Genomic DNA, 22,165 nt, shown 5'->3' with positions numbered 1-22,165 from the left:
AAGAACCACCCACACTCAAAGCAATTTACAAAAAAAAAAAAGACCACTTGAAGCAAATGGCTATCTAAATTCTACTCTGTTGTTGCCTCCAAAGTCAATTTTTGCAGAAGTCTAAAGCAGAAAAGTGGGTATCATTTTTATATGCAGGGACTGAAAGCCAAGCCTGCTCAAGAAGGGTTGCACATGCCTTCTAAAGAAATTATGCCAAAGAAATCAGTCCAAAATATTTTCCTTACTGGTAATGGAGGTATAGACCTTCAGTCTTAAGTGTTCCCCTACAGAGGAGCTGTTTCATTTCATTTAGGACCATGAATGTGGTTGCAAGGAAGAGTTTAGGCAATTATTTAAATAAAGCCTCTCTTATTATATGCTAAGCAACATCATAACATATTGAATGACCAAGAGTTAAATGATACACTGCTTTCATTTTTAGCTTCCAATAAACTTGCCCAAAGGGCTTCTGGAGACAGGGGTAGCCAAATGGTGACCCTCTGTGGACGTTGTGAAATCCCAACAGCCCTAGCCAGCATGGCCAATGACCAGGGATGCTGGCAGCTGTAGTTCCAACAAGAAGTATGTACAGGGACCCTCATCTGCTACGCAATGCTTTACTACATCAATGGCAACAGATTCAAGACGTACCCAAAACAATGAACATCTAAATTAGTTTATGGAATTCACTGACACAGGATGTGGCAACGACCACTGGTTTGATGCCTTTAATGGGAGATTGGTCAAATTTATAGCCAATAAAGTAATTGGTGGCTGTTAGCTAGATAACCTCTAGATAAAGGTAAAGGGACCGCTGACCATTAAGTCCAGTTGCGGATGACTCTGGAGTTGCAGCACTCATCTCATTTTACTGGCCAAGGGAGCCAGCGTTTGTCCGCAGACAGCTTCTGGGTCCTGTGGCCAGCATGAGGAACCAGAGCAGCACATGGAAACACCGTTTACCTTCCAACCGGAGCAGTACCTATTTATCTACTTGCACTTTGATGTGCTTTCAAACTGCTAAGTTGGTAGGAGCAGGAACCAAGCAATGGGAGTTCACGCTGTTGTGGGGATTCGAACTGCCGACCTTCTGATCAGCAAGCCCTAGGCTCTGTGGTTTAGACCACAGCGCCACCCACATCCCTAACCTACAGAGGTAGAAATGCCTATGTGAATACCTGCTGCAGGGGAATGAGGTAGTGAGAGGAGCCTGTTTGCTACATACCTTTTAATGGAGGACAAACTAATGCTGGTTAAAGTCCCATTCTGCTTCTGTGTCAGTTATTTCAGTTTGATGCTGTTTGGCACTTCCAGCTACACCTATGGCCTTCCAGAAGTTCCTGAACTACAATGCCCATCAGCCTCAGCAAGCATGGTCAACAGCCGGGAATGATGGGAGTTGTAGTTCAGCAACATCTGGAGGGCCAAAGGTACTCTACATCAAACTTAAACTATTGTTTGTTGTATTGAAGGGAAAACTGGCCCAGTTCCTCATGAGATGTTTTTCTTGCAGACTTCCTTGTTCCTTGTGAATAAACCCACCGAGGCCCTACTGGCTGTGTATTAATCAGCACATCCTTCATTAGCTCTAGTTGTATTTGTGTGGTCTGCTACAAGGCAGCTTTTGAATCTGTATATTAAGGGTCATCAAGTGAGCAGTGGCATGCAACATAGGTCACTGATTCCCCAACTGCAGCCTCCAGGTCGTCCTTCCTACCTAAGAAAGTAGCCTCTTGCATGACATTAAAACAGATAATTGGTTCTTCACATTTGTTCCTTTTGGGGAAGGTAGGTATGCCCTGAATGACATCAACAGAGCCCTGTAACCCTTCCAGGAAAAATTTCTTACATTGTACTGCTGATGGGCTTAGGGCAGGTGTGGGGGAACCTTTGGCCCTCCAGATGTCTTGAAATACAACTCCCATCAGTCCAGGCAACGAGCATTGCTAACAGCTAACAGCCAGAGATGAGAGATGTAGTTCAGCAACATCTGGCAGGCCAAAGTTTCTCCACACCTGACTTTGGGGCAGACACACAGCTCTATTGGTTGCTGAATTCTTTGTTTGCTCCAGGACTGATCAAAACACAAGGGGGACAACTCTACAATTCTATGATTCTATGACATAGTGGACTTTTTGGGATGGGGTTATGGTATTTCTACTGGGATTTTTGGGTATATAAAGCAGTTCACAATTATAAAATTTCATTTTGGATAGCCCTGTGCTAATAGTGTAAGGTACCACTTTTCCAGAAAACAACACTCAGGTGGTCTTCACCATCTTTCTTAAATAAATTAGGTTATGCCCTAAACATACATTAGAAAAGAAGTGCAAGAAAGGCAAAAGTCACAGGGTTGCTTTGAAAATAAAAAATATATTTTTTCAGCATCCTGAGACATGCACTATTATTTTGGGGCTAGATCTAGAACATACCAGGAATCACCGGCACAACCTGCACTTTAGTTCTGGGATAGTATTACTTCAGGGAAAACCAGTAGTGTTCTTAGGCGGGAAACTAAGTTTCTTGTGATGATTTAGACAGTCAAGGACATTGATCCCTAGCTAGCTTGCTGCTTGAAACTGCAAACTGAGATGCCTACCTGTAAATGAATTAACACAGGTGTGGGGAACCTTTGGCCCTTCAGTTGCTGCTAAACTCTAACACCCATCAGCCAATAGCTAGGGAGGATGATGGAAGTTGTAGTTCAGTATCTTCTGGAGTGGGTAATAGGTTTGTGTGTGCTCCCTGGCAACTCCTGTGCTGGTCTTTATCTTAAAGGGGCTGGGAAATAGACAAAAGCCATTGCAGAAATGTACCAGGAGGAGAGAAACCCACCCACCACTCCTTCCTCAAAAAAGAACAACAGATAGATTGCTGGAGCAGAAACTGCCTAAAGATTTCCCAACTCCAACCTGGTCTGAGGGAGTTCCAATCTTGTGGATCAATATGCAAACCGTTTGTATAAGACAGACACTCTTCCTACCCAAAAGTCGAAACAAAGCCAGTGTTTTGTTCCATCAGTTTATTTAAAATAGAACTTGCTACTTCTAAAACTGGTTTCATTTGCATTCATTTTTGCACATCCCATCATTAAATCAGCAGGTCCCAGTTGCACATGAGCTATGTGTTGTTCTTAGCAGTTGGCCTATTACCCTTGGCTGATGTGTAGAGGCCCACTGCTGTTCTGAAAAGCAGGTGCTGCAGCAGTTCCTGGACCAGAGGCAACAGGCTGCCCCAAACCAGGGGGGCATAAACTGCTTGGCTTGGGGGTTTGGGAGAAGAGCACAATAGAGTGGTGCCTCACAAGATGAAATTAATTCGTTCTGTGAGTTTTTTCGTTCTACGAGTTTTTTCGTCTTGCGAAGCACCACTGCGTATTGACGGTTTCCCGTAGGAATGCATTGGCGGTTTTTTAAAAAAGGCGCAAGACGTTTCGTCTTGCGAAGCAAGCCCATAGGGAAATCCGTCTTGCGAAGCAACTCAGAAAATGAAAAACTCTTTCGTCTTGCGAGTTTTTCGTCTTCCGAGGCATTCGTCTTGCGAGGTACCACTGTACTAGACTCAAACATTGAGGAAACAAGTGATCAAGAGCCTCCAAGCAATAGGCACAGGCCTCTATTATATTACCAGAAAGAAGTACTGGCACAATGACTGAAGCTCTCTGTACATTTCTGCTACCACTGATTTGAGTAAAAAATAACAATAGAGCATATGCTACTTAAAAGTATTATTAAAAGAACATGGAATAATTTTCCTGTCAGCTTGCCAGCTATTTTCAATCATGGTACAGTCTAAAAACAAAAAAGTACAATCAAGCACACTAATTGTATCTAGCATATAAACCCAACCATCCTAAGCAGGCTATCTTAGCTGGCGATCAGCACTCTTTCCACCAGTCAGGAGCATAGCTGTCAACTTTCAGATTTGAAAATACAGGATCAGCAGCCTCGACAATAAAAGATCAGCAGCCTCACCTGGCCTGGGGACAGTCTACGGGATATCTAACAATCCGGAATAGCAGCGGGAAGCGGCGCTGGAATAAGGGAATTTCCCACAAAAAAGGGGAAGGTTGACAGCTATGGTCAGGAGCCCATGCTTATTGGGAAGGAGGGGGAAATGGGGGGAGGGGGGAGTGAGAGGCACAGGTTTCATCCCCAGAGAGTTTTGGGGGGGGAGCATCACATGGGATGTTCTTGGCCTGGTTTCCAGTAAGACTGGGGCTGCACCTGGTCCCTGCCAGAGGCTGTAGGGAAAGGCCTGGACCCATTGCCTGGTGTTAATGGCAATGCTCCGTGATATCCACCACCACAGCCTTCTTCCAGCTGAAGAGGAAGTAGCCTGTCCCAGCGCCTGCTGCCACGGCAATGCAGAGGTAGCCATTGTAGGTCATGAAGATAAGCATAAGGAAGTAGCTGACCACCACCTGGACGATGTGCAGCGCAGTCTGGAAAAGGTGAGGGAAGCTCAGCATCTGTTGCCTGACCAATTAGAAAGAAAAAGAGAGAGAGAAAGGAAACATTCAGTACATGCTGGGTGGATGGGCAAGGACTGACTACGAATGGCAGACTTTGGAGCCAGAAAGGGTTAAGATCTATAAATGACCTACGAACTGAAGCAACAAGGTGTAATAAGAAAGAATTAAATTGACACTTCTCTCACACATCTAGCATAGAATGGCTCCCGGCCCCCCTGCTAGAGAAGGAGCAGCCCACTTTAGTTCCTGACACAACAAGCTGAAACCAGCAGGGTGGAAGTTCAGCAGGAATAAATGTGAAATCCTGCATTTAGGGAAACACACAAAATATGGTTGCAAGCATAGCATGTGGGAGACTGGTGTGGCTGCAGCATACGTGAAAATGATCTAGGTAACTTGGTGGATCACAAGCTAAACTTGAAGGGTGGTATAGAAACAACAACAACAACACTAGAGTAACACAATCTTAGGCTGCAAAGCATCCAGAACATGAAAAATAGCAGCTCATTCTATTCTGCATTGGTCAAGCCTTGTTCTGGGTTCCACATTTTAAGACACACATTGACAAACTGGAGCATGCCCAGAGGAGAGCAGCCAGGATGGTAAGGTGTCTAGAAACCAAGCCTTATGAGGAATGGTTGAAAGAACTGGGAATGTTCAGCCTAAATGTGAGAAGATTAAGGAGAGGCATCATAGCCAACTTCAAATATCTGAAGTGCTGTCACACAAAAGATGGAGTGGGCTTGATTCCTATTGCACCAGAGGACAGGATGAGAACAAGAGTGGATTGGGAAACAGAGTGTAAGACTTGAGTTTGGGAGACCAGGGGTTCAAATCCTCACTTAGTCACTTAGTCACAAAGCTAACTAGGTGACCTTGGGTCAGTCCCCGTCTCTCAGGGTTGTTGTGGGGAGGGAGAAGACCATGTATGCCAAACCTTGAGCTCTTTGGAAGAAAAGGCAAGAAATAAATGTAGCAAACAAGAATTAGTGGGCAGGAAGCAGGTTTTGGGGTAAACGTTTGAGAGGGGTTGTATCCAATTAGGTTATACCCAAAGGAGACCCACTGAAATTAATGAGCCCAAGTTAGATGTGTCCATCAGTTTCAACGGGTGCTCTGAGTCGGACGGCTAACATTGGATATAACCTGGTGGAATAGTCTGCCTCAAGAGGTGGTGGACTTTTCTTTGTGGAAGGTATTTAAAACCATCTGCCATGGATGCTGAAGCTGCAACCTGCACCATGGATCCTGCTTTCTTTCATCTCTGATTCTACAGCAGCCTTCCCCAACCTGGTATCCTCAACAGATAATTTTGGACTCCTGACTCCCGTCAGACCCAGGCAGCACAACCCCAGTGGTCAGGGCTGATGGGAGATGTAGTCCAAGGCATTTGGAGGGCACCAGGCAGAGAAAAGTTGCTTTGTGAGATACCACAAGTACTGTGAGTTAGGTCAGAAAGGACCATGAACTGGCTATGCCCCAGTTGGGTTTCCCATGTTAAAGTCCCCTGTAGATAGAAAGAGTGTGCGTACCCAACTGTTTTGTGTGTTTCCATCAAGACTGTGCCATTTGGTCCAGGAACTGGCATGGAGTTGTAGCGGATGCTGACTTGCGACTTCCGGAGGAGGCTCTCTCGGGCAATCTTCAGGCCTTCGTAGAACATGGCCAGGAGGAAAATGGCCACAAATGCACCAGCCATTTCTAGCAGAGTGAGAAGGAGGAAAGTTCCTGGATCTATTCCATGCTGGGATATCAGCACTCCAGTTAAGGCAGGTAAAGCACTCAAGTGACACTACAATCTGATTGGCTGAGGTTGTTACTCAGCAACATTGATTCCAGCATTAAGTTATTCAGAAGGACCACATGTGATAAACCACTGAGCTATGGCCCACCCCCATTGTTAACATTTCCAAGGAGGTCTGGATAATGGAACAAGTCTTGAAGTTGATCTACCACACATAAATCAGTAAATCTAACAGTTCCCAAACTCTCTCCCCCATCTCCCCTGCCTAAGAACCACTTGAAAATTGCTGAGGGTCTTAGTAGATTATTTGATGTTTTTTCCTGCCTGTTGCTGTACTGTATTCAGTCCAACATCCCCCACTCCTCCACCAGACTGTGGTTTGGGCAACAGATACTTTGACCCATCTTAGTGGCACCTAGTAAATCACTCACTCACCTCCAGCAGTGTTGATGACAAGCCCGGAAAACAGCAAAGGCACATTGTTATAACTAAAGTGGAAGGTCATATCCTGCACAAGAAACAAGGAGTCCATTTAATGCCACAATGGAGCTTTGTGAGTGGCAGGGTCTTTGGGCATCACAGTTTCAAACAGGTTGCACGGGACTAGAACCACAGAGACTGCAAATTCATGGGAGTTGCACCCTACTCACCCAGCCCCACCCCACTGCCTCTCTCTTTACCAGCATGATCCAAGGGTAGTGAATGTGTGCATGTGAGAAAAGAGAGTGGTCAACATTTGCTCTCTCCAGTCACCATTTGCAGTCAGCAGCTGAATTCCCAATTCATGAGATGGAAGGAGGAAACACTTGCAGTTCCACTAAGGTTTGAAGACCCTCTGAAATTACCGGTACCTGTCAATCATTCAACATCACCCTGCTGTCAGGTGACCCAACTTCAAAGCTGACTTTTGTGTGGCTTGCTGCAAGCGCCAATCAGCAAGCCCTGCTTCAGGCAGGGATCACCTTCACCAAAAAGTCACTGATCAGGATGCCACAGGGCTTGCTGTTGGTGTTGATCAGCACCTTGCTTAAAGTTTGGTGGGGCCACAAACAGGCCATGTGACTGGGAGTTGGCACCCACAGAGTTGAAGAGTCCAAGTGGGATGTGCGTGCTGTTGCTTCTCTCTTTCTTTCTGGATCTGGACAGATTTTTAGTAGATCTGGTGACATTGCTGATATACCCTACCATTCAGAAAGCAGGAGTCAAATTCTATTTCTGCAAGGTTCAGGTGCACAAGCAGGACACCTCTGCCTGCCCTACACCTGACATCCAATGTGGAGGCCTGGCAGACCAAATTTGTCACACAGCTTCTGCACCAGAGGTATCGCTTGGGCTCTACTCACCATCATCATCATCATCCCTCCATCATGTATATGCCCCGATGTTGTCATGGCATGATGGTGTGCATGAGGATCTGGGGTGGGCGTTGTTGAGCTATTCATATCATGGCCCATGTGCGCCATGTGATGGTTGGACATTTTGACCCCCAAGGAAATAGAGGGCAGGGGATGCTGTAGAAGCCTGGAAAACACACACAAAATAGAAGAAATTAAGAATAAAGTACCTCTAGAGGAAGAGGCATGCCTGTAGCTAATCTTAAGAAACTTGGCCCTTACACCAAGCCTATGGATATTCTACATAAACACTGGAATGTTCATTACTCTTTTAGTTTTTTTTGGAAAATCAAGTTTCCAGACCTCATAAGGATATGGAAATCAGTTCTGGAAGATTGCGCAATGCAAGAACAGCTAACATGTATATACAGAAGTGCATTCATTAAAAGTGCTTTTTATTTATATTCCATCATTTTCCCCCTCTGCTCCACTGTATCTCACAACCACTCTGAGGTTAGGCTGAAAGTTGGTGCGTGGCCCAAAGTCACCTGCAGCAGTAGTCTTCAACCTTTACAGACCTGGGACCAAACTTTAACTCAAGCATACATTTGGGGACCCAGTTCTTTTTCTCCCCCCCCCCCATATGGTGATGCTGCTACAGCCTGCTTTAGATCAGGCCATGAACCAGTAGTGGCTCGGTTCAGGGGTGGCTCGTGGGTCAGTTAAACGGCCCCCATGGGCCTTAGGTTGCCAACCCCTGACCAATACTATAATGGACAGAGCAGTACAAGGCTATCCCATTCAGCTCTCCCAGCTGTGAAGGGCAACGATCCCATGGAAGAGTCCCTTAGCAGCTTGGCAGAAGGAACTGGCATTTAAGAACTGGAGAAGGAAGGGGTGCCGGAGGCTACATAAAAGCATGTAGCAGGCCAGGAACTATTCTATAATAATTTCCAAGGCTGCCATAGACATAGTAGAGCAAACATGGGACTGCCCCACCAAACTCAGTCTACCCTCTGCCAGCCCCAGCCTGCCTCGTTACTTACATCCAGCCCAGACTCCTCCTCTTAGTCTCAGTGTTGCCCTTGTAGAACTCAGCAGGTGGGAGAACGCTGGACTAAAATTCACTCTGCCTGTCAGTGATTCAGGCTCCACCTACTGATGTTCTTCATAACATTGGCCCACCAGGCCCAATGAGCACCATCCTACACTGCACAGACACATAGAGGACCAAAGGGAACCTGGTCACCTTGTAGCCAGACCCACAATTCTATGACACAACAGGGAGCAGGAATAAGCAAAAATGGACATGCTTTTTATCAAATATCTGCTTGGGAACTGCAGGAGCTATCCACAAACATCTACAAAGATAACTTTGTTGTCACAGGTTTAATTGTGCTACAGCCCTATTTTAAATTACATCAACTCAAAAGTCAAATGCATGGAAACTTTCCCCTCTAATTGGCAACTGGACATTTTTATGGGGAACAGATCACTACAGTCACATTAGGTGAAGGTGTTGTCCAGCAGCAGAAAAGGACATCAGCTGCCCCCAGCCATCTAGTCCCCGTTGCCAGAGCAACAGCCTCCCCCATGTCTTCATAATTGAATGAAGCGGGAGATGGTTAAGTGCACAGAAGGCTGGATTGAAATCTTTTTAATCTCATTGCCACGGATAATCAAATAGTCTCCGGGGAAAGAGAGAGAAAATGTGGCTGCCCAACATTCAAGGTGTAGCTGTTTCCACAGGAGGAAAAGTGGTAAGAAATCCAAGCAAGGAGATGTTTAAACGTTTACCATATAATGATCCAAACCATATAGTAGTTTGGAACTGTAAAGAAGGTACTTTACATGTACTGTAAGGAAGCTAGTAATGATGAACACTGGACACAAACTCCTGCCCCCTCCCCAGCTAGATAAGGGGGATTTATGGTTTATAATGCCATGGCACTTCTAAGGAGTAACATATTTGGGGAGTGGGGCAGGAAGAGAGCCATGTCCTTTCTCAAAGGAGCTCACAGCCTAAATTTCAACAGAGAGGGAAGAAGGAAGAGTCAAGAATAACAAGGAATGAATATTATCAAACTCTACCACATGTAGGCTTTGTTTCAACTGGGGATGAGGACTTTCAGGGAATAAAGCAGAAGATTGACTCCAAGGAAAGTTATGAAGGAAGAAATGGATTGGTGGTGCCAGCGATTTTATATGTGTAAACCAGGAATGGGGAACCAGATAGTGGGCACCCCACTAGCTTCCTGAGTTTTCCTCTTGAGATATGTTGTGAACTGCTCTGAGACCTCCGGGTATAGGACGGTGTATAAGTTGAATAAATAATAAAAATAATAATATGTCAGGCACCTGCTACCTGTACTTTCCAGAAACAATTGAAGACTGTTTGTTTTCATCTTTGTTTCAACAAGAGGAAAAGGTCTCTGCCTACGTGTTCATCCTGTGTTGATTTTAAACCTATACACAGTTGTTCTACTGCTTTTAAAATTATTTAAACCGGTTTTAAGAATGTGTCTACAAATCACCTTGCAACATTAATCCACAGATTAATAAATAAATACTTACCTGTGGCCCTCTAGATGCTGTTGGACTACAGCTGTTACCACCCCTGTCTATTAAGTTGATGGGGAGTCCAATAACATCAGGAGGGCCACAGAATCCCTATGCATGGGGCAAACCAAGCAGTCTCCCAAGTAGGGCAAAAGCAAGGGCGGAAGCTATGGTAAAAGGTTGGAATGTTACAGGATCCAACCCAGCTCTGAATGACTTTCGATATGGTGATGGCAGCAGTAGTAGTAGTGAGGCCCTCGGTCCCACCACCCTCACAGGCATGCTTGGTACAAACGTGGGAAACGGCATCCTTGGTGTCTGCTCCCAGACTTTGGTACTCCCTCCCTAGAGAAGCTGGACTGGCTCTCTCCTTGCTGTCCTTCTGCCAGCAGGGTACCTTCTTGTTTCAACAGGCTTGGGGGAATTGACTGCTTTTAATGAAAGGTCTGGTGCTGTGCTGTTTTTATTGCAAATATTGATATGGTTTTAATAGATTTTATATATGTATACATTTTTTATTTTATTGTTTAGTTGTTTTTAATTATGGTCTTTTCTATGTTTTTAACCCTTCTTGTTATATATCTGTAAGTTGCCTTGTGTAACGTCAGGCAAAATGTGGGTATCAAATAATAATATACAATAATAATAGTAAGTAACTTAAGCTGATGTGTGGCGAGAGCCTCTTTCCTGCCCCACAAACATGCCAAGGCCCACACCTTACACAGCAATACCAGATGCTCAGAGATTTTCCAGCCACTGCAAAAGGAGATCCCTGCACAACACAGCCAGTCAAGTGCAATAGCAGAGCTGCAGCCCCCAAAGCAAAGTGTGCGGTTCTTTGACAGGAAGCCAGTGGCTCAGCCTGAAAGCACCTTATTGTCTGCCGCAGGCAGGACTCCCGAGCAGCCTGGGCAACCCAAGTGAATCCTGGCAGCTGAATCTCAGGGCAGGGAGGGGCTCCACCTCTCGGCACTGTGTCTGCTCTGCACATTAGCATAAATGATGAAAAAGCATGAAGATCAAGAGCTGAATGTGTTCCAGTGCTAGGCAACCTCCTCCGCTGCAAGCGCACACCATGTACTCACATGCATATTAAAGGGCTGTGTATAGCTCCAAGTTTGCAACTTTAAATATAGAAACTGGTCCTTGAAAGGCTGTAGCCTGGTGCAGAGCACACACTTTACATGCAAAGGATCTCATAGAGCCATTGAGCTTGAAGGAATCTCTAATCTAACACTTCGTAAATGTAGTACTACATACAGGGAGTCTGATAGATGTCCATCAAACCTCCGCTTACAGTCTGTCTCACTGCCCAACAGATTGTAACATCAGGGTTTTTCCTAGTGTTTATGTCAGAGACGGGAAACTAGTCTACAGCTGTTATTGGACTACAATGATCATCATCCCTGGTTACTGTCTGGGCTGGCAGGGGCTGGTGGAAACTGGAGACCCACACTACCCAGAGCGCCAGAGGTTTCCCATCCCCAGTCTAAATAATTTTTCTTCCAATTTGAACCCACTGGTTCAGGTTTAATCTCTCTGAATTTTGTCAACATATAAGTGGTATTTTGCATCCAATGTAGTTATGTTTAACGTGTCCCACTGAACTTTTTTTGTAAACAAGAAAGAAAGAACCAAATTGCAGGTTCTGCTCCTTGTCCCATTTGGGAAAATCAGCTACAAAGGTACCCATGACAGAGCCTTTTCTTTCATTTATTGAAAACTTTGTTTCAATGGTGCTTTGGCTGTCGCTACATGACTTTTAACTTCTTTTTTAGAAGTCTTAAAAATATTCCTATTTTATGAAGATTATTTATGCTTTTACAACACAAATCCCAGGCACGTAAGCCCTAGGAGGCACAAGATTGCAGCCTTAATATCTTTTTTTTCTTCATTTTGTAGCATGATTTTTGCATGTGCACACAAAGGGGGGGAAGTGTGAGGTAAATATTATTATTAATTGCATTTATTCATTACTTTCTACAAAAAATGTCTCAGAAGCAACTTACAAAAATATAAAAATATCCAACAGGTCATAAATCATTTAAAACAATGGGTTGCACTCGATTAACAAGTTGGGAGAGAGAAAACAAAATGGCTCAGCTTGCAGGGGGCAGAATTAACTTAGAGAGGATACAGGCAAGTGCTGGCTAGATTGCTGGACAAACAGAGCACTCATGTAACAAAGGACCTAGAACCTCAGAATAATTAAATGTATTTGCTTTTTTCCAATAGGCCAAACATTGGATACAACCTTATATACATAGAATAATAATACTGTTTAAAAAAATGCCTATAGGTGTCCATCCAAAAAAAATAAAAACAACAAATCCTACCCCACCCCACTAGAAGATGAACACCAAAAAAATCCCAGATTATAAATTGATCTAAGTGTGATCTAAATTAAAACCAAAAACTTGAGCAAACAGGCTCAGCGCCCCAAAGCTGACAATGTTGGCACCAGGCCAAAACCAATCAAATATCCAGTGGACAAAGTGTCCTGCTCAGATCTCATTCCTTCCTCAGGACCAGCAGAATCAGAACAAGTTTTTTTTAAAAAAAATTAAATAAATTTTGCTTATCTTATACAGGACATGTAAACCACCTAAAGCACCCCCCCACACACACTTCAATAGCAAAACTGCAGGGGAGTTAGAAAACCTGTTTTACAACACAGCCCATCAGCTGTTCAAACGGGAAAAGTCCTACTGGGTCTAAGGAAACACTTGGGCGAGTCTAAGTAGGGCTTTGGATTTCAGCCGACAATGCGCAGCTGTAAAAATAGATTTGAACCAAAACCCTTAAGATAAAAAAAATAATAACTGAGTGGCTAACAAGCTTTACTGCAATGGTTAATCTATGGTTAACAGCAAAATCTCTCAAATCAAAACACTACACTGCTAAGGAGATTATAGCACCAGGAAGCTTCCCTCCTCCAACATGTACATGTTCAAGGAAGCACAAATCAAAAGGACTTTCCCTCTCACCCAACACTTACTGATACAGAGCACTTACAAATGCAGAATACAATATATTTTATTAATTCAACACACACATCCCTCTGCCCTTTAATCACTGCCCTCAGGTCTTCCCAGAAGAACAAGAGTTAAACATCACACTTCTTGGATTTCCATTGTGACCAGGTTGTTCAACACACACATAACCTTTTCCCTTCCCACCAGATCCCAGGTTTGGAAAAATAGCAGCCGTCCAATGAGGCAGATAACAAATGGTTTGCCACACTGGGATGTTCCCATCTTGCAGCAATTCCACACGAGCAGACAATGCTTGTTAGGAACGCTCTCCAGATTGTAGTGAGATACAGCCACTATTTCTGGTGCTCTGATCCATCCCATAAGCAGACAGCAGATAGTCCACAGCTCAGACATACATATGTAAATTATTCCCCTTCTATCTCCCAGGACAAATGATATAAACTTCAAACAAATGCTGGGGAGCATCTAATTAGCCCTGTCTCCTTGTTAACCGGAAAAGATTCCCTGCTACACATGCAGAGTTAGAAATAACAGCCAATACATACAGGTGAGGCAGAAGCTGGCAGGTAAACACAGCGTTAGGGATTCTTACCTCTGAGCCAAGCTCTTTTCAGACTAACCTTTTGCCCGCTAAAGGGAGATGAGGGACCCCAGAGCTGTTTATTCACACACTCGCTTGCCAACTGCAATGGATACTCTTAATCTCAACATCATGAGACCAGAATGCTGCTCCCAGTTTATTCAATTTCCTGACATCCTTTTGCAAATATTAACCACTTCCTCTCCAAAGTAAATACTACCACGTTTCAAGCCCTGAACCTCAGCAGTTTGCAAAAAGGAGTTGTTGAGGGGAAGAATATTTATGGAAAGAGCCACAACAGGATTCGATCCAAGTGTTTGCCCACACTTCCACAAATATTCAGAGAAATGGCGAGCAAAGAGCTGTTGAATTTTATATCCAGACACACACAACTCATACGTTCAGTCTCCTCCTCTTCTCCTTTCAAAAACAAACAAACAAACAAACAAACAACCTCATTATCTCGCTCCTTCCTTCCCCTTATCACTGCCTCTGGTTGTAAACCTTTGCTCTCTGTGCTTACTCTGCTTTTCCCTGCCCCCTCCCTGAGTTGCATTATTTTTCAAACTTGGGTTGCAAACCAGGCTCATTTGACACACAGGCTGATTTATGGCTTATGATTTACTGGGTCTGCGACTGAATAATAAAATATGTATTGGTGGCTTATGACAAACTATGTACAACACCATGTCCATTGCCCAGGGTGGTGGCAGGCTGTATTACTAGGAGAACACATATGGAGAGATGATGGAGCAGCCATATTTATTTATTCATAGGACTGCAATGTTCATGGGTAAAATGGAAGAATGGGAGGGTCTGCTTTGCTCCCTCAAAGGAGTTCACGGCTAAGGGGAAGCTCAATCTTGTCTCACCTTCCGTCCTATCCTGACTGAAACCTATAATCAAGCTAGGCTGGGGAGATAAGTGGCAGGGTACATGAAAGGTCAGAATAGGGAGAGGTTTGGAAGGGAGATGCAGGTCTGGGCTTGAGCCAAATTTTTCTTGGGGGATATATTTGGTGCAGAATTTCAGGATGCTCAAGTGTCATGGAATATGGGGAGAGGGGAGACATCTCACCAAGATATTCTCCAAGAGACCTCTCTAAACCCTTTTTTCACATTATTTCACTTCCTCTTTTCACTGCAGCCTTGGCACTTTTTGGCTAGGGAAAAATTATCTCACTGGCTATGTTATCCAGGCAATCAATGATCATATAACCAATATGACAACAACATCATGGCAACAGATTTGGTTCTGCAATAGCATCATTAAACCAAATCAAAGTGAGGCCAATGCTTCCCACCCTCAAACCAAGTGGAGGAAATTTTTGCCCTATATTCCAGTGCCCCCACCTCAAATACTTATTGCTGCATTTGTGAATGTGAGTATATATAGTACCGTATTTTTCCGTGTATTGGACGAGGTTTTTTGACTCAAAAATCACGTCAAAAAACTGGGGTTGTCCAATACATGGATAGTGGATTGGGGGGGGGGGGGAGAAGTGGCGTGCCGCCAGCCAGCTTGTTGGCGGGAGTGCAGCTTCCCCCGATGCCACAGCAAGCAGGGAGCGACCTGGGGGGTGTTTCCTGCCTGCAGCTACATGGGGGCCGGAGAAGCTGCGCACCACCAGCCAGCTCGTTGGAGGGAGCGCAACTTCCCCCGCTGCCGCTGCGTGCGGTGGGTGCTCCCTGGATTGTTTCCCACAAGCAGCAGCACTGGAGCCCAATGGCTGATGGGAGCGCAAATCCCTCCCCCCATGCTGCTGCACATGGGAAACTAGGAACTGTTTCCTACCTGCGGCTGTGTGGAGGGAGAGGCTCAACAACTTTGGGCCATCTCCCCTCATTTTCCTAAAATTGAGTCCCCTAAAATAGGGGGGTCTTATATACGGGGGTGTCCTATAGATAGAAAAATATGGTAGCATTCACAAGGGGTGATTGTTTCCCATGAAATATGCTTTTCCATTTCAGCTCAGCCCTAGTCCTGTGTATTAGATGTGGACTAATAGGACAGTACAGAGGCATGACCTTGTGAGTCATTTCTTATAGTGGCACACTACTTCTATTTGGCCTTTTGTATGTCTGCATGCACATTTATGCAGCTAGAGACCAAGTTCCATGGGCAGGAAATTGAAGCTTGCCACCCTGCTATTGACTATTCTAAAAGCTTGAAATCAGCTGCCAGCCCAGAAAGTATTTATGATGGGCCAATTATCACAGCAACAACATACTTGACAAGCAAGTCACACCCAACTGCATTGAGACAATCTAGAGGTCTGCATTCACCGGAGGTACAGGTTTTACAACTTAACCTGCCAATGAGGTTATCTTTAAGCTTTAAAAAGAAGTTAATACTATTAGGTTCATGTTTCTGCATGTTTATAATCATGAAGTTGATAAGGATTTTGCCCAGTTGTGTTTGTTTTGTTTAATGTCTCTCCCACACTCCAATCCCACACTTGACAATTTTGCTATTTTTAGCGCAGATTCAAGTATTTGGAGAGCACTGCCTCTACTCCTGTGAACCTGAGGTCAGGGGTCAGAACACAGAAGCTCATGAGAGTTCAGAGGTGGCTTATAGCTTCTCTAATGTGTGATGCAGCTCAGATTCAATTCTGGAGATAGTCTCCCACACAAGTGTTTTTCTCACTTAATCCTTCTATAACTGAGACGAGGGACCTGTGGTCCAACAATATGGGATGATCATGGGAGTTATGGTGCAATATGTGGAGAACCAGAGGTTCTTGTACCTCTGCTCTGGAAAATTGGAGTTTCCCCTTGAGATCAGATCAAGGTCCACCTAGTTCAGACCTCCTCATCTAACAGTATCCAAACAGGTATTCCAAAGAAGATCACAAGTAGTGACTGGAGACAACAACCTATCCCCAAATCCCCTTTTTATTCTCCATATAATGCTATCCTGGCAATGTGGCAGGACAACAAAGACTGAACTGGCCACAGTCCCAATATTAACCCCTAATTTCTTCCAAACCTCAAAGGCAACTGGTCTGTATATTTTGCTTCATAGCTGCAATTAGCTCATTGTCAGCAAATAATTCCTCTTCCTCTCCCAGGTGGATGAGAATTAGTACATCCTACAGCAAAGTGTTCCCCAGACAGCAAAAAATACTGTTGTGTTTTCTTCCGATCTAAGACACAACCAATCTAAGACACAGCAGAAGCTCCTCCTCCTCATCTGCTCACATTGGAAGAGTAGCAGATTCAGACATTATAGTGCAGCACCACATACTCTACTCTCCAAACAATAAGCGAGCACTGCAGCAATCTTTCCTTCCTAGCCCAGGGGATCATTGAGAGTAGGATGCTGCATTCACTCTTCCCATTTGGAAAGAATAAGCACAAAACAGGCAGGAAGAAAGAGGGCAAAAAAGAACAATATCTGACTTCTTGAAACCAAAAACAGCCAGGCTTTTCAGGCCACACACCAAGATGTTCAGCACCAAAGAGTGTGCTTAACATTTGAGAGAAACATAGGAGACTTTCTTATACAAAGTCAGAACATGCAGAAGCTCCCCAGACTTTTGGACTGAGGTCTCTCTGAGCCCTACCTGAAGATGCCTGCTACTGAGCTACAGCCCTTCCTCAGACAGTCTCCTCCTAGAGAGGAGCCTGTGTAATGTGCAAGGTGGACCCAGGTAAGCAATAAAGCCATGCGAACCACACCAAAGGGCACAGAGCAATATTATAAGAGATTCAAACCCCTCTTCCCTCAGCAGATCATCACTATTATTTCCTGGGAGAACTTAAAGAGGCACAGGCTGGTAAACTAATGACCATATCAAGGCAAAATCTAGGTTCCAGGAAGAAAAGCACCAGGGAAACTGGCTCCTGCTGAAGGAGCAATTTTATTTCCTGAAACCCCGCAGATATTTTGCAAACTCAATACTGTTGTTCATGAGGTGACAAGAGAATGGACATTGTGCCCTTGCACAATGTAAGACTTACCGTACAAGGGGAAACAATACCTCTGTACCTCTCCTCTGACTAAGCCTTTAGATTAGAATGTAATTGTAAAGGAATTGCTGCCACTATTATTTACAGCTATTGCAACAGGCTGTAATGATCCAATTGGCAAGCTCCACCCTCAAGTCCATTGCCCGTGCCTGACCCCAAAAAAGATGGTAAACCTGCTTACAGTGGGGTTCTGCCAAAAGTCACTGCAGCATCAAAAGAAAACAGGAGCAATGGTTTTGGTCCCGTGCCCCCCATCCTCCAGAGAAGCACTGCAACCCTTTGGCTACAGGCAACTGTTGTGCAACTTTGAACTCTAGAACAGCACCCAACTTTGTCTTGGCATGATAAGGCCAGAGGGCTGGCAGATTAGAGCCTTTGACGCAAGTCCATTGCTTGCTGGGGCAGGTATCTGTGGGGGCCAACAGCCAGGAGCAGTGAATAGTAGGTACCACCTATGAACCATCACTATTGCCAGTGAAATCTGGATGAACGACCACATAACGGAAGATGGTGTGTTCTGACAGTTTACAGAAAAGTCAGAAACATAAGGAGGACAAATGGGGCAAGGTGGGAGAAATGAGGCATGAAGTTCCATTCAGAGTTGAATGGCAAAGTACCCCCACAACATCTTATACACTTTGTACAGCAAGAACATAGGATTGAACCAGACCATTGGTCCATCTAACTCAATACTGTCTACCCTGACTGGCAGTGGATCTCTAGGGGTTTAGGCAGAGCTCTCTCCTAACCTTAACTTGGAGGTACTGCTAGAGATTGAACCTGGGATTTTCTGCATGCAAAACCAATGCTTTCCCACTCAGCTATGACCCTTTCCTGTGCTGTAAAGACTCAACATGAAACACAGGCAAATGTATGTAAACCCATTCTTTATTTTAGCATAGCACATAGCAATTGTAGGGATCATCAGGTTTCAAAACCAGGAAGGACCTCAGCCAAATGGAACAATGAGCAGTTCGGTTTGTGTTAGGAAGGTCCTGCTCACCCCCTAGAGAGAACAGCAGACAGGCAGACTCTGTATTTTGGCAGATTATTCAATCTGCCAAAATACACATTAAAGTTGTGGGTATGGAGCTCTGGGATGGGGGGGGGGGGGGAATGTAACCAAAGCAAGAAAAATTTGTTTGGTGTCAAGCTGGTGGTATATTTTTGCTGCCTTCCTAAAGAAGCCTCTCAAGACTGCTCCTTCTTCAGAAGCCTTCCTTGAATTCAAATGTTATTGCCTTTGAATATTACCCTCTATCTAATTGTCAGGTGAGCAGCTGATTGGAGGAGGGCTGTGCGGGGAGGGAAGATATAGTAGCTAGTAACAACATGCCGTGCATTTGGTCATAAGAAAGCTATTGAAGTGGTCAAAGATAAAGATTTGCATATATGGTCCAGCCATTAGGAAATGCAGCTCGCCTTTCCCACTAGCAATCCAAGCTATGTGGTGCCCAGAGGACTCATAGTTCAATGTAAGAGCTGATTTTTCAAATGCAGGAATTCCCAGGTTAAGAGGGATGTCAGGTAGCTGGGACAGACCACTACCTGAGGTCTTGGGAGAGCCTGCTGCCAATCAGCACAGGGAAAGAGTGAACTCCTGTTTGGCATCAGAACAATAAAGGTTTGCAAGTTCCAATAATCTAGCTTCCTGGCTTTCTTAAAAACGTAATGCTTTTCAAGAAATCCTGAATAGGCCAACAAGGGTTGGGGGCTTCCTTTCTCCCCATCTGCTTCCCCATTTCACAGCTGGCAGGAGACCAGCTTTCCGCCCTTGCCAACAATCCCTCAGCAGATCAAAGTTTCCACACAGCAGCTTTCAATGGCACTGACATGCAGCATCCAGACCCACTGTGTATACCTGGAGGGTAATTATTAACTCTCCAAAGCTGCTTCAGCTTCACAGTCTCTGTTCTTCCAAGCCATCACCCCCAGGGAGGTTTGAGACTTGAGCTCATTCTAATAGTGATATTTGGGGAGAGGGCAACAGAAGCAAAAAGAGGGGGTGCAACTAACCAAAACCAAGTCAGCCTGCTTCCTCAATGTACCACTATTTCTAGCAATTAAAGATTCTGTATGACCTGTGATTAAGCACTGCTAGCCTAGAAAGTCACATGACCAAAACCTAAATGCCCCGCCAAATAACTCCACAGACTACTCTAGATTAAGAAAAAAATAGTTTTCTGTTTGGAAGCCTCCATACAGGCATGGGTAAATGACACTGACAAAGGACAAGAAGAGATTAACTTTAAGGCACATGAATATAGGCATGTGATGCACATTTGTGAGTGACTCTTTGTATGGGTTGCTTGTGGGTTTTGCAACTGTTTTCTAGCTGTGGACCCTATGTTCAAGTAACACCCACTCTGAGGAGAGCTGGCAAGATTTTACAATGAGAAGAGAATCATTCCTGTGGAGTTAAGGCAAGCCTTTTCGCATTATCACTGTGTACTCTCAAGGCTTTCTCCCACCCTACTGCCATGTAGAGTAACTACAGAACAGACTAGGGGCGGTAAGAAGGTGGATTGGAATCTACTGGTAGATCTCTGAGTGACTTGCAGCTGATCGACTAGGTGTTTTTTGTTTTGTTTTGTTTGTTTAATAAACAACTATTCTTTCCATATGAATAAAATGCTGAAATGAAAAAAGCTGAAGGCTAACCGGGAAGACTGTGAGCTTAGTTCAGTTCTTGTACTGAGAACAAATCCCTAGGCTCAAACTGCACTTAGACACATGCCCTTTAAATCTTGTGTATCCTTGGCGGAAATGACCGCAGAATCCGAGACCAGGGAGAAAAGTCGATGGAAGAAGATTGGAAAAAATTAAAAGTATATTTACAGAAATACTGCAAAATTAATGAATGTTAGAACTATATTAGAATGAAGTTATGTGGTTTTAGCAGAAGGGTTATTAAGAATTATATGAATATTAAGTGTTAATGTGTTAAATTGGAAAATTGAAAGTTAAATTGTGTTAGGATAAAATATAGAACAAAAATTGAAGAGGAGGGAAAGGATTTGTTGAACCAGATAATTTGAACTAGAATACAAAAAAGGGAGGTGTGAGGAAGCTGAGGAAATAAGCTAATGAAAGATTTGGATATAAAATCTGGAGGTGTGTTTTTGTTTTTTCTTTATGTTGTATTGTTGTAGTATTCCCCCCCCCTTTTATTGTTGATGTATTGTTTGTTGAGTTTATGTATTGTTTTTCTTCATTGTTTTTCTTTTTATAATTATAAAATATCTGATAAAATTTTATTTAAAAAATAAAAGAAAAAGAAAAAAAAGAAAAAAATATTGTGTATCTTTTGCATCTGACTCTGGTTGATAGATCCTGAGATTCTAAAAAAAAAGAAAAGAAAGAAAAAACCAAGGGGGGAGGACATTCACCTAAGTTTTACTCAGAACAGACCCACTGAAATTAATGAAATTAGGTCCATTAATTTCAATAGCTCTACTCCGAGTTTAATTACTCTGAGTTAAAGTTTAACTTTAATTAACACCACCCAATCCAACAAACATGAAGTCTATTCTGGGGTAAGCAGACAAGTCAGCACAAATGAGACTCTCCCTTATCATCAAAAACAGGCCTGCTTTGGATGCCACTGCAAGAAAATTAAAATGTTTAAGAAGCAAAAAGCAGAAGCACCTAGGCTAGTTACCATGGTTTATCCTCTATGAAGCTGTACATGGTCTGGGACCAGAGTATTTCATAGAATCATAGAATTGTACAGTTGGAAGGGACCTCAAGGGTCATCTAGTCCAACCCCTTGCAATGAAAGAATCTCAACTAAAGTAGGGCTGCCATATGTCCAGGAATAGTTCAGAAAATGGTGTCTGGGTGATTCTTTGCTGAATCGGCAAAATGTCTGGGAAAACCTGAAAGTATGGCAAGTTGGGATATTTTTTAAAAAATCTAAAAAATCTAAGAAAAGCCACCAAAAAGAGAGATGTTCCCAAAAAAAGCTCAGCAACTTTGATCCAAAGAAAAACAACAACTCAGCAACTCTGTCCAGATTTTCACCATTGGGAATATGGCAACCCTAACTAAAACATCTGGCATCCATGACAGATGGCCATCCAACCTACGCTTAAAAATTTCCAAGGAAGGAGAGTCCACAACCTCCCAAGAGTCTCTGTTCCACTGTTGAACAGTTCCTACAGTCAGAAAGTTATTCCTGAAGTTTAGTTGGAATCTCCTTTCTTGTAACTGGAAGCCATTGATTCGAGTCCTACCCTCCAGACCATAAAACAAGCTTGCTCCATCTTCCATGTGACAGCCCTTGGGATATTTGAATATGGCTATCACATCTCCTCTTAGTTTCCTCTTTTCCAAGCTAAATATACCCAGCTCCTTCCAACTGTTCCCGTGAAGTCTTTATTTCCAGACCTATGATCATCTTGGTTCCTTCCTCTGCACATGTTCCAGCTTGTCAATATTTTGGCTATCGTCTGACTAAGGTAGAATAGAGTGGTGTTGTTATTTCCCTTGGTCTGGACACTACTGTTGATGC

General features: G+C 43.9%; 1 protein-coding gene across 7 annotated transcripts in view; it reads right to left on the bottom strand.

The window, feature by feature from the left end:
• Window positions 1–3,575: 3,575 nt before the first annotated feature.
• Window positions 3,576–22,165, bottom strand: part of SLC31A1 (solute carrier family 31 member 1) — a 65,206-nt gene continuing 46,616 nt past the window's right edge. For 4 of the 7 annotated variants that reach the window (XM_083424107.1, XM_083424106.1, XM_083424111.1 and 1 more), the window contains 4 exons: window positions 7,553–7,730; window positions 6,645–6,717; window positions 5,998–6,166; window positions 3,576–4,469 (listed from right to left, as the gene is read on the bottom strand). In XM_083424107.1, coding sequence (XP_083280233.1) covers window positions 4,268–4,469; window positions 5,998–6,166; window positions 6,645–6,717; window positions 7,553–7,687 — 579 coding nt within the window. In that variant the 5' untranslated portion in view covers window positions 7,688–7,730 and the 3' untranslated portion in view covers window positions 3,576–4,267. Of the gene's footprint in view, window positions 4,470–5,997; window positions 6,167–6,644; window positions 6,718–7,552; window positions 7,731–13,690; window positions 13,840–17,643; window positions 17,669–22,165 lie in introns of those variants that run through there. The other 3 variants (XM_083424112.1, XM_083424110.1, XM_083424109.1) reach the window with 3 other exon arrangements.

The sequence above is a fragment of the Podarcis tiliguerta genome, assembly GCF_965153285.1.
Source record: "Podarcis tiliguerta genome assembly, chromosome: Z".
Classification (NCBI taxonomy): domain Eukaryota; kingdom Metazoa; phylum Chordata; class Lepidosauria; order Squamata; family Lacertidae; genus Podarcis; species Podarcis tiliguerta.
The sequence above is the reverse complement of the archived record's forward strand: the minus strand, read 5'-3'. Positions and strand labels throughout refer to the sequence as shown.